The sequence below is a fragment of the Neomonachus schauinslandi genome, chromosome 9, assembly GCF_002201575.2.
Source record: "Neomonachus schauinslandi chromosome 9, ASM220157v2, whole genome shotgun sequence".
Lineage (NCBI taxonomy): Eukaryota > Metazoa > Chordata > Mammalia > Carnivora > Phocidae > Neomonachus > Neomonachus schauinslandi.
In genome coordinates, this window is record NC_058411.1 from 104,725,691 (window position 1) to 104,745,862 (window position 20,172).

Genomic DNA, 20,172 nt, shown 5'->3' on the forward strand with positions numbered 1-20,172 from the left:
AAGCTGATAAACTCAGGCAGGAAAAACTCCAATCAGATCTTCTCACCAACTGGCCCTAACACTTCTAGCCTCATATTTGCCATTCCCAAGTCTTTATTTCCTAGATTTCCATTTCTGTATCATTATTAGACATGTCCTTCCCAATCCTTGGGTTCTCCTCCACAAACGCAAAGGCGCCCTATGTGGATCCTCCCTAGGTGCTCTGTGTTCCTCATGATGCTTTGCAAGTTTCTCCCACTAGTCAGTAAGGTATCAAGGAGCATGTGAACTCCCCTAGCACCAACACAGGCCAGGCAAGACAACAGCCTTTCAGGTGACCCTTTTATTTTTTTATTTTTTTAAAGATTTTTATTTATTTATTTGACAGAGAGAGAGATAGCGAGAGCAGGAGCACAAGCAGGGGGAGTGGGAGAGGGAGAAGCAGGCTTCCTGCCGAGCAGGGAGCCCGATGTGGGACTCGATCCCAGGACCCTGGGATCATGACCTGAGACGAAGGCAGACGCTTAACGACTGAGCCACCCAGGCGCCCTCAGGTGACCCTTTTAAAGTGACTCCTCAGAATACACGTAAACACATATAGAAACCTTAAACATTTTACCGAAAGTATAATTGCAGAACTAAATAGCAGTAAGAAACTTTCAAAAAGCCTCTAGAGATAGTTTATAAGATTTTTATTTCTTTTTAAAAAAATGGACATTAATATTCATTACATATTTACATCTCAAAACCTCCAATTTAGTGAAAACAAGACATTCAGTAGCACACTAGCAGCAGAAGGTGCTTGTAACTACTAATCATTTTTATAAAGTTATATCTATATAAAAATAAACACTAAAGAGAATAAATAGGCTCAACTAAAGTTAGTAAGAAACAAGTATAAGTAATACCATATTTTAAATCGGAATCTGTGAAAGTCTTACTACATAAGGATTTTCACTCCAAGCAGACAAAATACATACTAATCTAAAACTTAGAGGATAGCAGGTTAATGGATTTTCTCTTAGTTGAAGCCTATCCAACCTCAGTAACATTTCTGGATAAAGCATAAAGTTCTACTGTACATTTTAAAAGGACTGGTCCAGTTGTGTGTTCTCTATTTTTAATTGCTCCTCCTCATTTACAGCATTGGCAGCAGCATTATTATGTGGATGGTCTAGAATGTCTTTGTTAAATCCATCTAAGGACTCCTCCTCTTGATCCTCACCTGTATTAACCTCTTCAATGGTCTGTGCCCTGGGTGTATTTATTAACAAGTCTGAAAGAGAAATCATCATCATTACTCCTTATAAGCACCTGATCCAATCTGACCTGATAAATATAAATCTCTCCACAAGCTTCTATCAGTGGAAATAAAATTTATGATCACTTTCTTCCAAATAGTCATTTTTATACACGTATCAAGGCCACTCAAAAATGCAAGTCTTGAAAGGTACTAAACTCACTCTTGAATCATAGCCAAATGCAACTGTTCTCATTCAATAATCACAGCTATTAGATGAAAGTTTTTAAAAATCAAATGCTCAAAAAAAAAAAAAATGCTCTTAACAGCTACACATCAAAGTGATCTCTAGCAAAGAAAATTTAGGATCCTTATTTCTATTTAGGCAAATTTTAAGTCATATGTTATAAACAGAAGATGAGCCTTAAAATGCTTATTGCCAGGCACACTTTGCTAATGACAGCAAAGGAACTGCCATCAATGATACGTGGAGCTTCATGTAATTTTTCACGTGGTAGTAATAAAATATCCATTTGTAAAGTTGAAGATTAAGCTGATTTTAATTGCAAAGAACAACAATGTAGTTACACTAATTTTCACTTGCAAATTTTATTATCTTGGGTGAAACTTGTTTTATAACATGGTATCTTCACTACTTAACCATAATTCTTATTTTCCCATTTCAAAAGGAAAACTACATTGGAAATTGAGAAAGACATGCAATCTGCTTCATTCAAAACCAATTTGCATTAGCAAACCCAATCTGTTTTAAAAATAGCAAATTTTAAGAGTTTTATTTTCTTTTTTAAAAAATTTTATTTATTTACCAGAGAGAGAGAGAGAGAGAGCACACACACAAGCAGGGGGAGCGGCAGACAGAGGGAGAAGCAGACTCCCCGCTGAGCAGGGAGCCTGCCACGGACCTCGATCCCAGGACCCTGGGATCAAGCCCCACGTCGGGCTCCTTGCTGAGCGGGGAGCCTGCTTCTCCTTCTGCCCCTCCCCTCCTTGTGCACTCTCTCTCTCTCTCTCTCAAATTTTTAAAATCTTTTAAAAAAATAAAGATAAAATACGTGTCACATACTTTAAGGAGTCAGGGAAGAATGTATTTTTGAAAGATTCAGAATCAAGTTGAAGTGATTAAAAAACATTTTTAAGAGGTACTCCACTATCCAGAGAACCATCTTGGATTCATTTATTCTTTGAGGATTCCAAATAGCTCATGCTCACACACACACACGCTCTTTCTCAGATATACATAAACTTAATATATCAGATTTTTCTATTCCTAGAGGCATTTTATTTTGCAGATAGTAGAGAAGTTAAAATTTCTAACATGCCCCTAATATATTAACGGTAGCACATAAAACCCAGCATAAAATTTACCATTTCCGAGGGACTGACTGTTACTCAGTAGCTTTGCCTGCCTTCTTTCCAAGGCCAGTTGTTTATTTCTCTCAATTCTCTGTTGTTGTTCTTCTGTTAGGCTTCTACCTGACTCAGAAGCAAAATTCTCACTTTCCAATGAGTTTGTCAAAAAGGGATCTGATTGGGTAGCAGTTACATCATGGCCATGATTTTCTCCTCCTTCATCTGCAGCAGAGATGAAAGTTAGTACATCTTTAGTTAGAAAAAGCTTAATGCAGCTATTAGTTAAAAACCAGTTTAAAGTAACAAGATGCCAGACCTGAAGAAACTATTTGTTTCTTCAAATTGCTCTGGGGTGTGAGAATGTTCCAAATACTGAAGACCCTTGAACAACAGAGCAGTTAGAGATGCCGACCCCCAGCACAGTCAAAAATCCACATAGAACTTCTGCCTCCCCCAAAGCTTAACTACTAATAGCCTACTGTTGACCAGAATACAAATAACATAGTCAATTAACACATATTATCTATGTGTATTTTATACTATACTTTTCAAGTCAGCTAGAGAAAAGAAAATGTTATTAAAGAAAAGCAAAAGGAAGAGAAAATACATTTACAGTACTGACCCTTAAGAAATCTGTACGTGGACCTGCTCAATTCAAACCTGTGGTATTCAAGGGACACCTGTACGTGCTTGATTCAAACAAGTAAAAGGAATATTTATAAATCATTTAATTTATTTATTTTTTTAAAGAGGAGTGATCACTTTTTTTTTTTAAGATTTTATTTTATTTATTTGAGACAGAGAGAGAGAGAGAGAGCACAAGAGGGGGTAGGGTGAGAGGGAGAAGCAGACTCCCTGCTTGGCAGAGAGCCCAATGCAGGACTGGATCCCAGGACTCCGGGATCATGACCTGAGCTGAAGGCAGACGCTTAAACGACTGAGCCACCCAGGCGCCCTTATAAATCATTTTAAAGAGACATTTTAAGTCAAATGGAACTACTAGTTTAAAAATATGCATCAACAGAAAGCACAAGTTCTTAGTTATGATTAGAAAATATTTTCTGCTTGGGCTAATGAACTTAAAAGAATCCAAACCATATTCTTGCTTTACCTGAAACAAAAACATTTTAATAGCTTGCTGTAGTGTCTATATAACACAGTAATAATTTTATATAAGCTATTTTTTAATAGGGTAAAACTCACACACAAAATGAAAAAGGAGGGGTGGCCTGGCTTGCTCAGTCAGAGCATGCAACTCTTGATCTTGGGGTTGTGAGTTTAAGACCCACAGTGCGTGTAGAGATTACTTAAAAATAAAATCTTTCAGGGCACCTGGGTGGCTCAGTTGGTTGAGCAACTGCCTTTGGCTCAGGTCATGATCCTGGAGTCCCGGGATCGAGTCCCGCATCGGGCTCCCTGCTTGGCAGGGAGTCTGCTTCTCCCTCTGACCCTCCCCCTCTCATGCTCTCTCTGTCTCTCTCTCAAATAAATAAATAAAATCTTTATTTTTTTTTATTTTTTTTTTTTTAAGATTTTATTTATTTTTTAGAGAGCGAGCGAGAGAGAAACAGCATGAGAGGGGAGAGGGTCAGAGGGAGAAGCAGGCTCCCCGCTGAGCCGGGAGCCCGATGTGGGACTCGATCCCAGGACCCTGGGATCATGACCTGAGCCGAAGGCAGACGCTTAACCATCTGAGCCACCCAGGCGCCCCAATAAATAAAATCTTTAAAAAAAAAAAAAGAATTTAGAAAAATTATTGAACTAACTTAAAATTATTGAACTAACTTAGAAGAAAGACAGGCAGTGACAAACTATCATTTATCCATATGACTGTTACTGTGTGGCCTGGGTGCTACCTTAAAAGCAGACAGCTCCACACGAGAGCTGGGCCCTCACTCATTTTTTAAATTTCAGCATACTGTGACATACAGCTGATTCTGATCGCCCAGTTAAGCAGACTGTCTAGTTTTAACACCAAAACAACCCCAACAAAATGCACAAGTGGTAGCTTAAAAAGATTTTTGAAAATAACAATATATAGAAGAGAAGGTAGAAAATAGAGAAACAAACAATTAAGAAAACAGCACTTCACCTTCTTCCTACATCATTCACATTACAGGGTTAAAAAAAAAAAGATGTCATCTGATCTGACAAGTAGGCAAAAAAAAAAAAAACCACCAAGACCACCATTTGAAATATGAATTTTCACACACTAACCTTATTCTATATATATACTGTGCCTTGAAGTATTAGCTAATATAGTAAAAACCATCACAACTAGCAAACGTTTAAAACAGGTGTTTTATAATTATTCCGGTGAGGTTTAAAAATCCTATGATATTTAATTTTACAACCAAATCCCTTTTGATGTTTCTTCCTTAACAGTGAAAGACAAAAATCAATACACTTGTCCTTCCTGACATGGGAAAAAAAAAATGTAGCAAGAAACTAAGATGCATTCCTTTGTCAGGAAATATTGATGGGGTACAGGGAGAAAACATTGCTAGAGAAGTTAAGAAACAAGTATTAGAACCAATTATGCAATTTTGGGGTTTCTAATATGCTTCACCTTACAGGGTGTACAGGATTCCGAGTTAATGGTAATGACATACGTAAAGAACTACTGTTTGTGAGCCATGAAAAGAGTCATCTCTTCCATAGTACATGGCCTCTTTAATACAATATTTTATGGGAAACCAATGTGAACATAACCACTGATAGAGTGACTGATAAAAATGGGATTAAAAAAATTAGAACCACACATGAAATTCACTCACTGCAACATTAACAGGCAAGCAACTGTGGCAAAGAAGCTTAAGACAAATATTCAACGTGCTACACGATGCCATCATTTTGGCACATATAAACTAACAGATAAGCAAATATAATTAAAGGGAAATAAGTACTATGGGGAAAAAGGATAGGAGAATCAGGGCTGGGGGTTCCCAGTGAAGTACAACTTCACTGAGTTGACATTTGAGCACAGTTTGAAGGGGGTAAGAGAGCCATGCAGACTTGGGGGTGGGAAGGAGGACGAAGGATATGTTCAAGGCAGAGTGTAAGAGTGCAAAATCCTTACAACAAAAATGCAACTGGGAGGTTCAAAGAACAGCTAGGAGGCAAGTAGTCGCTAAAGCAGTTTGAGTGGGGAACTGTAAAAGATACAGTCAGAGAAGCAAGGGAGGTGGGGTAAGGAATAGATACTGTAGGGCCAAGGGCCAAGGAGGACATTATAAGGATTGTGGCTTTCGCTTTGGGTGAAATAAGGAGCCACTACAGGGCTCTGAGCAGAGAAGTTACAGGACTATCCACCTGTCAAATATATTAAAATTTAACCCCTGATTAACTTTTAAGAAAAACAACTGATTGAAAGAAGGTAGATGATAATTCGCTTGTGAACTTCAACAAAAATCCTTGCATCAGTGAATGGGATGGGAAAACATTAAGTGCGGTTAAGGATACTCTACTTCTATTTGGATGAATCTTAGTAAGGTAAAACCAAGATGGGGGGTGGGGAGGAGAACAACTGTATCTACAACCACACCTTCAAATCATCGATCAGGTATCAGCCCAAAATTTTGGAGAAAATAAAATATTCAGTAGAATATTAAGTCATATTGTTCTCACTTTAAAACCTCATGGTAGGGGCGCCCGGGTGGCTCAGTTGGTTGAGCGACTGCCTTCGGCTCAGGTCATGATCCTGGAGTCCCGGGATCGAGTCCCGCAGCGGGCTCCCTGCTCAGCAGGGAGTCTGCTTCTCCCTCTGACCCTCCTCTCTCTCATGCTCTCTGTCTCTCATTCTCTCTCTCTCAAATAAATAAAACCTTAAAAAAAATAAAATAAAAAATAAATAAATAAAACCTCATGGTAATGTTCTAGTGAGAATAAAAATGTGCATTTTTGGGTGCCTGGGTGGCTCGGTCGGTTAAGGGTCTGACTTCGGCTCAGGTCATGATCACAGGGTCCTGGGATCGAGGCCCGCATCAGGCTTCCTGCTCTGCGGGAAGCCTGCTTCTCCCTCTCCCACTCCCTCTGCTTGTGTCCCCTCTCTCGTTGTGTCTCTCCCTGTCAAATAAATAAATAAAATCTTAAAAAAAAAAAAAGTGTTAGTTATCATATCAGTAGTACATGTACTATAAAAAATAAATAAAATGCTCAAAACACTTTTCCCGTTGTAGTGCCTTTATCCAAAAAATCTGAAGACCATTCTCAGAATACAGAGAAGACAGATTCAACAACAAACAAGGCTCTATGATAGAGGCCTCTTCTATGTATCCAGTATTTCAGCAAGCCTATAATCCCATCAGTAGTCCCGTGTTCATTTATGCCTCTGCACAAATGAGTCCCTCTCGAAAATCACCTTGGCCTGAACTCTACTGCTTATCATTCAAAGTACTTGTGATTTGTCCTCTGTGAGGTTTTCTTTCCCCTCCCCTGGGTAAAAGCAACTATGCTCTCCTTTGCAACCTACACTATGCCCTGTTTCTCTCTCTAATTTCAGCACCTATCAGGTGATGTTATGTCTCACTCATTCACTAGTCTGCTAGCCCTTGAAGCAAGGGGTCTGATCTTATTCACCTTTATCCCTGAAACTCAAGCACATACTATGCAACTCAAAAACTGCTACCGAAATAAACTACCTAACCCAGTGGTATGTGCTATGGAATTTACTGTAGTTATTAATTCCTTTCCATATACCAAATCCTATGGCAGTGATACATACCATATCTTACCAAAATATTAAATCTTGGATTAGTTAAATCACAATTCTTCACATTTTTAAAACCAATTTACCAATAACTTGGGGGAATTCTACAGGGAGCCTGTATTTTCTACCACATCTATTAAAAGTTTAAAAAACAAAACAAACAAACATGTATGGAGCCATCGCACAGAGAATCTGATAACTATACAGACCCTGTCGGCAGGAACCATATGTTTTGATGTGTGTGACCGCCTATGGTTGCACTGTACAACTAACAAATGCAATCAATACCAGGAACAGTCACATGGGTCTTACTGAAGTCCTAGAGAAATCTTCCTCAACTAAAAATGGGGTTACATCCTGATAAGACCATCATCAGTTGACAATATCTTAAGTCAAAAATGGATTCAATATGCCTCACCTATCTTAAATGTGCTCAGAACACTTACATCAGCCTAGTTAGGCAAAATCATGTAACACAAAGCCTATTTTATAATACAGTGTTGAATATCTCATGTAATTTATGGAATACTGTACTGAAAGTGGGAAAGAGAATGGTTGTATGGGTTCAAAATGGTTGTCAGTCTATCAGCTGTTTACCCTCATGACCATGTGGCTGGCTGGGCAGTGTGGCCGCTCCTGCCCAGCATCACAAGAGACTATCACAGCACATATGCTAGCCTGGGGAAAAAATCAAAATTTGAAATTCTAAGTATGGTTTCTACTGAATGCCTATCACTTCCGCACCATCATAAAGTCAAACAACCATAAGTCAAACCATTGTTAAGTTGGGGACCATCTGTGTACTGGATCTGTACTCTTAGGGGAAATGTAAACTATTTTATCATCAAATTATTCTAATTCCCCAGAGCCACTTTTAATGGTGTATCTGTATATGAACACTACATCTTGTCACTTATTTTCATTAACAAAGCACTACAAAGGATCAGTGGGTATCAGTTCTCAAAGGCTCAAGTTCTCTGACAATATATTTTTACAACATCTCTTAATGGCACTGGAGGCACGTCTTTAAGAAACAAGTGTCAAAAAACATTCTAGATGTACCAAGGCATTTTAACTCATTCCTATTTACTGTAATTATGTTTACTCAATTACTCAATATAGATGAAGAACCCAGTGCTTAATCTACCCCTGCCCCAACTAGATCTATTTCTAAAAGCAAAATTATTATAAATAAACCTATATTCTTACCATTATTGCTAATAAAATCTTCATGTAAAATAGGCAGGTCAAGGCGAATTCGTTTTAAACAGGTCTGAAAATAAAGAGTATTTTTACATTTTCATCAGTAACATTTGGGGGAAAATGAGAATTTTTTCAATTCTTAGTTTCAAAAAAGTTGTTCGTCAAATAACTACTATTAACTTCTCTTCTACCATGACAGATTTCAAAATGAAAATGCCAAACAGTGACTTAGCCTCAACTAAAATCCATCCTTGGCACTATTTAGCATTATGAATGATATTCATAATAATCTCAACACCTACCTGAACTTCCTTTTTACTTCCCAGGTATTCAACTCTGTCAATAAAATCCTCGAATTGCAGTTTAGGGAATAGCCTATGTGCCCAATGCTCCATGTGTCTGATTAGCGTTTTCAAGTCTTCAGCCTGGCACATAAAAATAAAAATGCTAAATAGAAGACTCGTTCTCACAACTGACCTTGTCAGCAGATTTTAGAATTGAATAGTAATGCCAAAGTCACTGGTGTCATTTTATATTTATAAGATTAAGAAACTTCTGAAGAAACTTTAAGAAGAGAACTATTTATTGAGCTTAGAGGATTTTAGTCTAAAAGAGCACTGGATATGATTTAAAAAAAAAAAAAAAACAGTATAAAAACTTAACGAAAGTTAAAAGATAATCATGTATCTTTTTTTTAAAAGAATTTATTTATTTGCGAGAGAGAGTGTAAAAGAGAGCACAAGCAGGGGGAATGGCAGAGGGAGAGGGACAAACAGTCTCCCTGCTGATCAGGTAGCCAGATGTGATGTGGGGCTGATGCAGAGCTCGATCCCAGGACTCAGGGATCATGAACTGAGCTGAAGGCAGATGGATAATCATGTATCTTTTCAGAACTGTAAAGTAATATGTGAAAATAAGCTTTAATAAAATATGTCAAGATATCTTTTAGGAATAACTAAACAAAATGACAGGTCCCTAAATCATATATAGAGAACAAAACATTGATAATTCAAAACTGAAAATACATTCAGAAATCCCAAGGGCAAAGTACAAAGACTAACAACAGTTTAAACATTCTCAGCAACTCCTCTTTATATATGAAATTTCAATTTAACACTTTTTTAAAAATTAAAATGAAAAACAAAGTTTAATAAACTGGACTAATGAATAACAAAATTCCAAATTCCTGGTTTTAATGTAAAATATTTTATTCTTTTCTTAACAGTATTTTAAAGATTTATTTATTTTTGAGAAAGAGTGTGTGAGAGAGCTTGCACACACGAGTGGGGGTAAAGAGCAGAGGGAGAAAAATCCCCAAGCACACTCCCCACTAAGTGGGGAGCCCAATGTGGGGCTCTCTTGATCTCACAACCCTGAGATCATGACCCGAGCAGAAACCAAGAGGGGGACACTTAACTGACTGAGCCACCCAGGCGCCCCTTAACAGTATTTTAAAATAGAATAGTCAAGGGGCGCCTGGGTGGCTCAGTCCGTTAAGCATCTGCCTTTGGCTCAGGTCATGATCCAGGTCTCCTGCGATCGAATCCCACATCAGGCTCCCTGCTCAGCGGGGAGTCTGCCTCTCCCTCTGCCTCTGCTGCTCCCCCTGCTTGTGCTCTGTCAAATAAATAATAATTAAAAAAAAAAATAGAATAGTTGCGGGGCGCCTGGGTGGCTCAGTTGGTTGGGCGACTGCCTTCGGCTCAGGTCATGATCCTGGAGTCCCAGGATCGAGTCCCTCCCTGCTCAGCGGGGAGTCTGCTTCTCCCTCTGACCCTCCCCCTCTCATGTACTCTCTCTCTCTCTCTTTCTCGCTCTCTCAAATAAATAAATAAATAAATCCTTAAAAAAAAAATAGAATAGTCAAAAGCACAGGCTCTGGATCACACTGTATAGAATCAAAATCTCAATCCTGCTACTTAATAGTTGTATCACTTTAAGCAAATCACTTTGCCACTGTGCCTTCTTTTTCATGTATGAGAATAATATTATACACACTTGGTAGGGTTATGAGAAATAAGTAATACAAGTAAAGTGCCTGACACAAAGTATACACTCAAATACTGGCCATCATTGTTGTTATCTGATCTTGTCTAAGAAGCCAATGGTCAACACTACCAGTAACTAAACATGTAATACTAAGAGCTTGCTTCGGCAGCATATATATTAAAGTAATACTGCGAGTATGTGTTATCCTTCTCATTCTGATAATAAAGTTTATTTGTTTGTTTTTAATTCAATCACCTAAGATTATTTTCCAGTTGTTGGGGGGAGCTGGTCAGTCACCTCACAATGTCATGTTAGACCTAGGGGTCACAAGAGAAACACCTAAATACACCTAAATACGTCCCAAGTCATACATGGAGAAAAAAGCAGTGAGGATTCAACTTTGTGACAAAACAGTAAGAATTTCCAAGGGCAAAGTACAGAAGACTAAAAAGCATAAATGCCTGGAGCCCACCCTCACCCAGTGAAGAAATACGAAATTTTTATCCTTCATATAAACTCATTTATTTTAATAAAGTACTTATTATGAAAATGATGAAGACTTCATTAAATTCAAAGCACCAATTCATCATCACAACCTGAAAATTTCAACAAGGGCAATGAATTAACTGAGATGAGTATGGTTTGGAGTTTTGTTTTGTTTTTGTTTTAAGTAAGCTCTACATCCAACCTGGGGCTTGAATTCACAACCCCAGATCAAGTCCCACGCTCCACTGACTGAGCCAGGTAGGTGTCCCTTTTTTTTTTTTTTTTTTTGAGATGGGTATGCTTTTAAAATATCCTGATTTACATTTAGTTTTGTGGCAAAATAGGACACAGACTTCTCTCTTCCTGTCCGCTGAAATTGAGCAAAGGTACTACAATTTTTTAGCCTCCCAGCTTCTGAAATCTTGGATTTTTTGTATGTATGTATGTATCTATCTATCTATCTATTTATTTTTTTTTTTTTATTTTTTATTTATTTATTTGAGAGAGAGAGAGAGAGAGAGAGAGAGAAACAGCATGAGAGGGGATAGGGTCAGAGGGAGAAGCAGACTCCCCGCTGAGCAGGGAGCCCGATGTGGGACTCGATTCCAGGACTCCGGGATCATGACCTGAGCCGAAGGCAGTCGCTTAACCAACTGAGCCACCCAGGCGCCCTATCTATTTATTTATTTATTTAAAGTAAGCTCTACACCCAATCTGGGGCTTATATTCATGACCCCAAGATCAAGAGTCACATGCTCTACCAACTGAGCCAGCTAGGCACCCCTCCTGGGATTATTTTTTACTTTTTACCTCCTCATATCCCATTGCCTACAAGTACTGTATGTTGTTTATCTCTCTACTACTACCCTATCAGGCTATCTGCACCTTGTTCACCTTCACCCTGGTAGTGCGACAGTATCTGAATTGTTGTCTGCTTCTAACCTCTTCCCTGTTTCCCATTACCCTGCATACCACACTAAGATGATGCTCACTGTTGTATTAACATTACTGTAGCTGGGCTATGAAAGAGGAAGTCTAAGCTCTCCCCTTAACTGTTGGCACTGGACACTTAAAACTCTAAAATTCCAGCGCCTGGGCGGCTCAGTCAGTTAAGCGGCTGCCTTCAGCTCAGATCATGATCCCAGAGTCCTAGAATGGAACCCCCAATCGGGCTCCCTGATCAGTGGGGAGTCTGCTTCTCCCTCTCCCTCTGCCACGCCCCTGCTTGTGCTCGCTGTCAAATAAATAAATAAAATCTTTAAAAAAACTCTTAAAATTCCAATTTCCTTAACCAGATAATGGGACCAACACCTACTCTACAGGTTTGAGAATTAAAGTATTTGAAAATACTTCATAATCTGCAAAGCTCTACAAAGATATCTGCAAAAAATTGTTATCTATACTCTACATTATTCAAAGATAAGAGCCTTTTAGGGGTGCCTGGGTGGCTCAGTCAGTTAAGCATCTGACTCTTAATCTCAGCCCAGGTCTCGATCTCACAGTCATGAGTTCAAGCCCCACACTGGGCTCCATGCTAGGCATGAAGCCTACTTAAAAAAAAAAAAAGGAGGCGCCTGGGTGGCTCAGTCGTTAAGCGTCTGCCTTCGGCTCAGGTCATGATCCCAGGGTCCTGGGATCGAGCCCAGCATCGGGCTCCCAGCTCAGTGGCGGGGACTGCTTCTCCCTCTCTCACTCCCCCTGTTTGTGTTCCCTCTTTCGGTGTGTCTCTCTCTGTCAAATAAATAAATAAAATTTAAAAAAAAAAAAAAAAGATAAGAACCTTTAAAATAACACATTTAGACAGTGATCAACAGTTCTTAAATGTCTTCATTTTTCAACTTAAATGATGCCTATTATGAATCAGACACATGACAAGATATGTGTCATATCTTGGGGACACATAAGTGATTGATACAGGTAAAGTCCTTGCTCTCCTGAAGCCTAAAATCACTCTTTAAGGTAGACTAAGTCAGTTTTATTCCTAGAAATTATAAAGTACAAACTCAGAGCTTACAGACTTCGATGTGATTTTCCTAAAGCCATACAGAGGCAAAAATGAGACTACAAGATATGTTTTCTGATTCTTCAAGCAGTGCACTTTCCAGTACATCTTAGTTTCTCAAGAGATATGATGATAAATGATGGTATCTGTGAAACATTCTAAGAGTCCTCAGAACATGATCATGGGCCCACAGTTCTACTGATATGTGAAAGAACAAAGAATAAAAATCAGACATTTCTTACCTCATGACCTTTACCTTTGAATTTGGCCTTATCAAACACATGCCTTAATGCTGGAAGCCCTCTCTCTGAAGTTAATCTGTGAAGAGAAATATGTTTCGAATTTCAAGTTTTCTAGAGCCTTAAGGCCAAAGCAAAACCATAAGAAAAAATATTATCTGCTGAACTGAAAAAAAAAAAAAAAAATGCGCCTGGCTGGCTCAGTCAGTTGGGCATCCAACTCTTGATTTCAGCTCAGGCCATGATTTCAGGGTCGTTAGATCAAGTTCCACAGTGGGCTCCATGCTCAGGGGGGAGTCTGCTTGAGATTCTCTCTCTCCCTCTGCCCCCCACTCTCTCAAATAAATAAATAAATAAATATTAAAAAAAACAAAAAAGACGGGCGCCTGGGTGGCTCAGTCGTTAAGCGTCTGCCTTTGCCTCAGGTCATGGTCCCAGGGTCCTGGGATCGAGCCCCACATCGGGCTCCCTGCTCGGCGGGAAGCCTGCTTCTCCCTCTCCCACTCCCCCTGCTTCTGTTCCTGCTCTCGCTATCTCTCTCTCTGTCAAATAAATAAATAAAATCTTAAAAAAAAAAAAAAAAGACAAATACTGATCTCCAAATCATCCCAAGTAAAAGTTTTTTAATATAAGGGGGAAAAAATAACATTAAAAAAAAAAAAAAGGAATAAATGTTTAAGGAAATAGTAAATGTACCTCTGAGCATCCAGCTTGGGTATATTCCGTTTAACTGTTCTCTTTGGAGGTACAGGAACAAGTGCTCCTCTCCCTGACTCTGGTGAAATATACCAAGATTTGATATTACTTAAATAATTTAAGCCTCATCTATAAAATGTATCATTTCTATGCTAACAGATGGATAACTGAACATAGGCACTTTTTTGGAATTCTATACAAACCTTCATCAGGTTCAGCTCCTTCACCATTTTCTCTCTGTGGAGAAGCTGGAGGTGGAAAAGGAGGAAAAGTTTCATCTTCTACATGCTCATAATCTGGTAGGTCAATCAAGCCATTCTCCTGTGGCTCCAGCATCTTTTCCTCTACAGGAAAATAAATAAATAAATAAACCTGTTTATTCATCCAAGTAGTCTCCTTATTACACAGTTAAGTTCCACCTGCAGCAAAATGCATGTGTTTCAGTCGGTTAAACCGTGTTTCAAACTCACATCATGAAAAGAAGTAGAGAGTAGTTATGGGAAAAAAACAGGTTAGAAATCAGAAGTGAGTTCTAACATAGACCCTACCACCCAGTAACTGCATGATTTTCAGCAAATCATTTAACCTCAACTGTTGAGTCTCCCCTCAGAGGGTTTCAAACTATGGTCCAAATGGGTGTGAAATAGGCAGGGTTCAGGTACCTCACCCCCACTATAACCAGAGTAGCTTTTAAAAAATCTGTTTACATATTCCTCTTCTAGTTAAGGTTCCCTTTGACAGAAGGGAAATAATCCTCAGGTTGATAACCTGAAAGGATGCTTTTCAGTACCATCAAACTTGACCTCTTAGCAACAGCTAACACTTTTGATCAGTTTCTTTTTCTGGAAAAGCAGTTTTGTTGGCTTCTGAATCACAGTATTTACTTGGTTTTCCTCCCTTTCTGGACACTCCTCCTGGATCTTCTGTGCAGATTCATCTTCCCCTAATCTGGTCAGTAAGTATTCAAGACTCCATCCTAGGCCCTCTTCACTTCTTTACATACATGATTTTAATAATCATTTATAGATGAATATCTCTAATTTTTTATCTCTACCCAGAGATACCATCAAATCTAAGCTCCAGATCCCTACTTTTCATTTTATAGCTCTTCAATTTCTCAAAGGCAACTATAACTTCTCATGTACAAAACCAAACTTCTAAATTTTCCCAATTCAGTGGGTGATATCTATCCTGCCATGCAAGTAAGAAACCTGTAAGTCATTCTTGATACTTCCTTCTCCCATCCTACATATCCTGTCCATTCTACTTCTTAAACATCAGTTAAGTCTTTCATTTCTCCCTATCTCCACAACCACTGCCTAACATTTCTTCCTTTGGTTACTCCATTACTCATAACCACTTTTGCCTTTTTCAAACCATTCTCCATATTACAGCTAGACTGAAGGTCTGGAAATATAAAGCCAATCACATTACCACTTAGCTTAAATATTTCAATGGCTTCCTACTGCTCTTGGGCTAATGATAAAACTCCAAGGCTCATCATGGAACACTACATTTAAACTAATGATGTAATGTATGGGGATTAACATAACAATAAAAATAATAATATATATAAAAAAAAAAACTCCAAGGCTCTGTCTGGTTTGGCACCTTCCTACTTCTTCAGCCTCACTTCACACAACTCTTCACATGATCTTTTCTTTCAGTTTCTGGAAAGAGCCATATCCCTCGGGCCATGAGTCCTTTGCTAAGGCTGTTTCCTATCTTGAAGGCTCTTCCCGGACTCCTTATCTCTTTCAGATCTCAACTCTCACCTCCTCAGATAAGTCTACCCCAATTTCCCTGAATTAAATCCTCCTATAATAAGCATTCAAAGTGTCAAGTACCAATTTCATAGCATTTACCCAGTTTCAATATTATATTCCATTTCTGTGATTATCTAATGTTTGTCTTCCATACTAGACTGCAGCTCTAAAAAGGCAAAGACCAGGTGAGTCTCTTTGTGCTCCACCACTGTATCCCCAAAGCTGGTATACAGCAGATGCTCCATAAATATTTGTTGAATGACAGAATAAAGATTCCAAAGCTTCCTTCAAACTGTAATACTACTAGAACTAAATGATCCCTAAAGGCTCTCCGATTCTAAATTTCCATGACCACAGATAACGTAACAACGTTATCAACTCCTTTTGATGACCCATCTTATCTTCAAGTAAGGTTCAATAACCACAGATTTTCAAAATTGGAAAGGCAGTTAGAGGTCATATAATCTAAAGTAGCCTTCTATCTACAATAAGGATATTCAAGTTAAGTTTAATTCTAGTCAAGTTTCTTTGGGAAGAAATGGGAGTTCACACTTTTGAGAACAGGGAGCTGTGAGTTTGATGGCAGGGCACAAACTATATTAAGTGTAGCAAGATGCAATGTAAGGAACTGGCCAAGCATGGGGTGGGGTCTGTCAGCAAACTGGCTGTGAATAAGGCAGCTCTCTTATCTTTCACTTCTTGATGGTGGTTGCATACTGTTTTTAGACATTGATGAAATGCTCTTAGCTTCCCCGCCCCCCCCCCCCGCCCTCACACTCTCCCAGAAGTGAAGGTAACTAAGAAATTTAATATCCAAACTCCAATTCGTTCCCAGACCCTTAGGGGTCCCATGTCCAACTTCATCCAAATTATCAAAACAGTAGCCCGTGTCGAAAGGGAAGTCCCACCAGACTGACTCCATGTCCTCCTTTGCTAGCCACCCTAAAACCACTCTCCCACCCCATCCCCCCTCTCCACCCTTCCCATCCCCGCACCCCCCCTAGCCTCCCTTCAACTTCATTCATCCATTCATCCCACATTCACAGGACGCTTTCTATGCTTAGAAGCCCGTGGACTGATGCACGTTCCCTCCCGCTAAAAGGCTGGGTTTGGCGAGAGGCCGACCCGAAAGAAAAACGACAGGTAAAAGTGCCCGCCCTCTTCCCCACAGGTCGCGGCCTCTCCAGTCCCGCTCTGCCCCGGTCCGTCTGTCTTCTCCTCCAGCCTCCACACTCCCTCCCCGCGACCCCCCAGCACCCTGCTCCTCCGTCCCCCTCGCTCGACCGCCGCTTCTCGCAGGCCCTCCACTCGCCCGCGTGCCCACTCTCACCTCAGGCGCACTGCGGCGGCCACAGCGCGGGGTTGAGCGCGGGGCTAAGCGCCGCTGCCACACAGCGTTGATCGCGAGACTCTGGAGATCCCGCCGCGAGAAGGGGCCTCGGCGTTTGGCGCCAAATCTGCGCAGGGCTTGGGCGGAGTCCGCGGGACCCGCCTCCCCACAGGCACCGCCCACCCGCGTCCGTCTCCCCCTTCCCGGGGTCCCGCCCCCCCACGGCGCCCCTCCCGCCGCCTCCGCCCTCCGGAATTCCTTAGAGGAGGTGAACTTTATTTGCTTAAAGCTCCTGTTTGTTTCGCTCTAGGCGCGTTAGACTTTGGGGAAACGTCTGTTTTCTAGAAAACTGTCTTGTGGATGGAGCAGAAAGAATAGAGGCGAAAGAATTTGATAAGAAACTACCGATTCTTCAGAGTTAATAACAATTCCTTGAACATTGAGTTTTATTGTTTATTGAATAATGAGCTGAGGAAAGGGGTGGTAAAGCGTTAGTGTTAGGAGTGTAGACACAAAAATGTAAAAAATACGTTACCTTTAATTTTTTTTTTTTTTTAAGTGAGTTAAGGGGAGCCTGACTGGCTCAGTGGGTAGAGCATGCAACTCTTGATCTCCGGGGTTGTAAGTCTGAGCCCCATGTTGGGAGTAGAGATTACTCAAAAATAAAATATTTTTAAAAAGAAAGAAAATTAACATTAATTTGAAGAACTGTGTCAACTTCAAAAGTCTGAATACCTGAGGCAAGAGGCATTCTTCCAATTATCCAGATTACAGTGTATATTCCACACAAAGTAAATGTAAAAGCACTTCAAAAAATTGAAAAGTTATACGTGTCCCCTCACCCACTCCCACACACAAAAGCCCAGAGCAGAAGCTCTGAGGATTTGAACCTCAGTTCCATCATTTACTACTTAGTGACATTGGCCTGTGCTTCTGTTTTCTCAGTATTAATAACAGGACCTACTGAATAGGGTTATGAGGAGGATGAAATTATAGTACTTAATGTCACCTGTTATCCATATAATCTTTTTTGTTGTTGTTGTTATCCATATAATCTTTAGAATGTTTGACCCTTTGAGAAAATGTAAAGACTTTGGTAAGTTAGGGTGCCTGGGTGGCTCAGATGGTTAAGTGTCTGCCTTCGGCCCAGGTCATGATCCCAGGGTCCTGGGATCGAGTCCCGCATCAGGCTCCCTGCTCAGCGGGGAGCCTGCCTCTCTCTCTCTCTCTCTCTTTCTCTGTCTCTTATGAATAAATAAATAAAATCTTTAAAAAAAAAAAGACTTTGGTAAGTTATTTGTGGGCCCATGTGAATATAACTATCACTGACATATTATTGTCAGGACTAATTGTCGTTTTTGTTCATATGTGAGGAATACTAGAAATATATTTTCCATAGCAATTTCACCAGAGATCTAAAGATAGCTTTCCCACAGACCATGTCATTAGCACGCTTTTAAAATAGCTTAATGGGGTGCCTGGATGGCTCAGTTGGTTAAGCGACTGCCTTCGGCTCAGGTCATGATCCCAGGGTCCTGGGATCGAGTCCCACATCGGGCTCCCGGCTCAGCGGGGAGCCTGCTTCTCCCTCTGACCCTCTCCTCTCTCATGCTGTTTCTCTCTTGCTCGCTCTCTAATAAATAAATAAATAAAATCTTTAAAAAAAAATAGCTTAATGGTTTTTTGTTTGTTTCAAAGATTTTATTTTAATCTCTACATCCAACATGGAACTCAAACTCACAACCCTGAGATCAAGAGTCGCATGCTGTACTGATTGAGCCAGGCAGGCACCCAAAGAGTTTAATATTTTTAAAAACGAATAGTATTAAAGAAAAAAACAGACTATTAAAGAGCAAAGATTGAGTCTGGAGTGTAAAAGTTTTTCTGACAAGCAGAGTACCCACCCAGTCCAGAGATGAGGTTTGAAAAAAGAGGAATGGAGTACATCTTTTACAACCAAAAGACCATGAACTATTTCTATCTATATCTATTAAGAAAGTGAAGTCTCAGATTCTTGTTGATTGGTTGGTGTTATTTGGGCTTAACACTTAGGTGAGTGCTGGGCTGGCTGGTGGTAGTGGTCTGCTGCTATTTGGGGACTACATCTCAAGACTGTGGCATCCATTTGTCCCTGGCTTGTACATGACGTGCCCAAGTTGGGATTATATCACCCAATCAGGTCTACATCAGCATTAGCAATTGAGGTGACGCAGGCCAGGAATAGTAAATTCAGATCTGATTCAGCTACAAATAACAGAAAAAAAACTAAAATAAACTGAAATAGCAAGAAACAAAAAAAAAAAGCTTATTTGTTTCTCATGTATAAGAAATCTGGAGGGGGATGCCTGGGTGGCTCAGTCAGTTAAGCGTCAGCCTTTGGCTCTGGTCATGATCCCAGGGTCCTGGAATCAGTCCCACTTTGGGCTCCCTGCTCATCAGGGAGCCTGCTTCTCCCTCTCCTGCCACTCCCCCTGCTTGTGCTCTCTCTCTCTCTGACAAATAAATAAATAAAATCTCAAAAAAGAAAGAAAGAAAGAAATCTGGAGGTAATGAGTCCAGTTGGTAAGGGGTTCCATAGTGTTAGGAATCCAGGCTCCTGTCTTCTTGCTTTACCACATAAGCATCTCATTCTCAAGTTCACCTCATTGTCCAAGATGGCTTCTAGAGCTCCAACTACATTCCAGTCAGTAGGAAAGAGGAAAAAACAACACATTTTAAGAACATTTCCCAGAAGTTGCATACAATTCTGTTTACATCTCATTATGCAGAATGTAATCACATGGCCACACATAGCTGCAAAGGAGACTGGGAACATTATCTTTATTGTTAGTGGTCATGGCCCAGAAAAAATTTAGGGTTTCTGTTACTGTGAAAGGGATAAAAAGATGTTGGGGGACATAGCAGACTGCCTCAAATAACAAAATAGAAATAATAAAACTAATACATTTATTTTTCAAATCTATAATTTTGGAGTATTTCCAAAAATATTAAGAACATGAATAGCGGGCGCCTGGGTGGCTCAGTTGGTTGAGCGACTGCCTTCGGCTCAGGTCATGATCCTGGCGTCCCAGGATCGAGTCCCGCATTGGGCTCCCTGCTCGGCAGGGAGTCTGTTTCTCCCTCTGACCCTCCCCCCTCTCATGCTCTCTCTCTCTCTCATTCT

At 40.0% G+C, this 20,172-nt stretch overlaps 1 protein-coding gene and 1 non-coding gene across 3 annotated transcripts; both read right to left on the reverse strand.

Moving 5' to 3' along the window:
* Positions 1 to 689: 689 nt before the first annotated feature.
* TIPIN (TIMELESS interacting protein) lies at positions 690 to 17,079 on the reverse strand. Of its 2 annotated transcripts, none has more exons than XM_021693976.1 (8): positions 17,010 to 17,079; positions 14,117 to 14,257; positions 13,914 to 13,992; positions 13,221 to 13,296; positions 8,804 to 8,926; positions 8,508 to 8,571; positions 2,606 to 2,812; positions 690 to 1,255 (listed from the first exon to the last, which is right to left on the reverse strand). In XM_021693976.1, the coding sequence occupies exons 2-8, from the start codon at positions 14,247 to 14,249 to the stop codon at positions 1,065 to 1,067; spliced, it is 873 nt and encodes a 290-aa protein (XP_021549651.1). In that variant the 5' UTR covers positions 14,250 to 14,257; positions 17,010 to 17,079; the 3' UTR covers positions 690 to 1,064. The 2 variants fall into 2 exon arrangements, with proteins under 2 accessions (XP_021549651.1, XP_044774041.1); XM_044918106.1 differs by lacking the exon at positions 17,010 to 17,079 and adding an exon at positions 15,779 to 15,930.
* On the reverse strand, positions 7,464 to 7,599 carry LOC123325946. The gene has a single exon (XR_006540779.1).
* Positions 17,080 to 20,172: the final 3,093 nt, after the last annotated feature.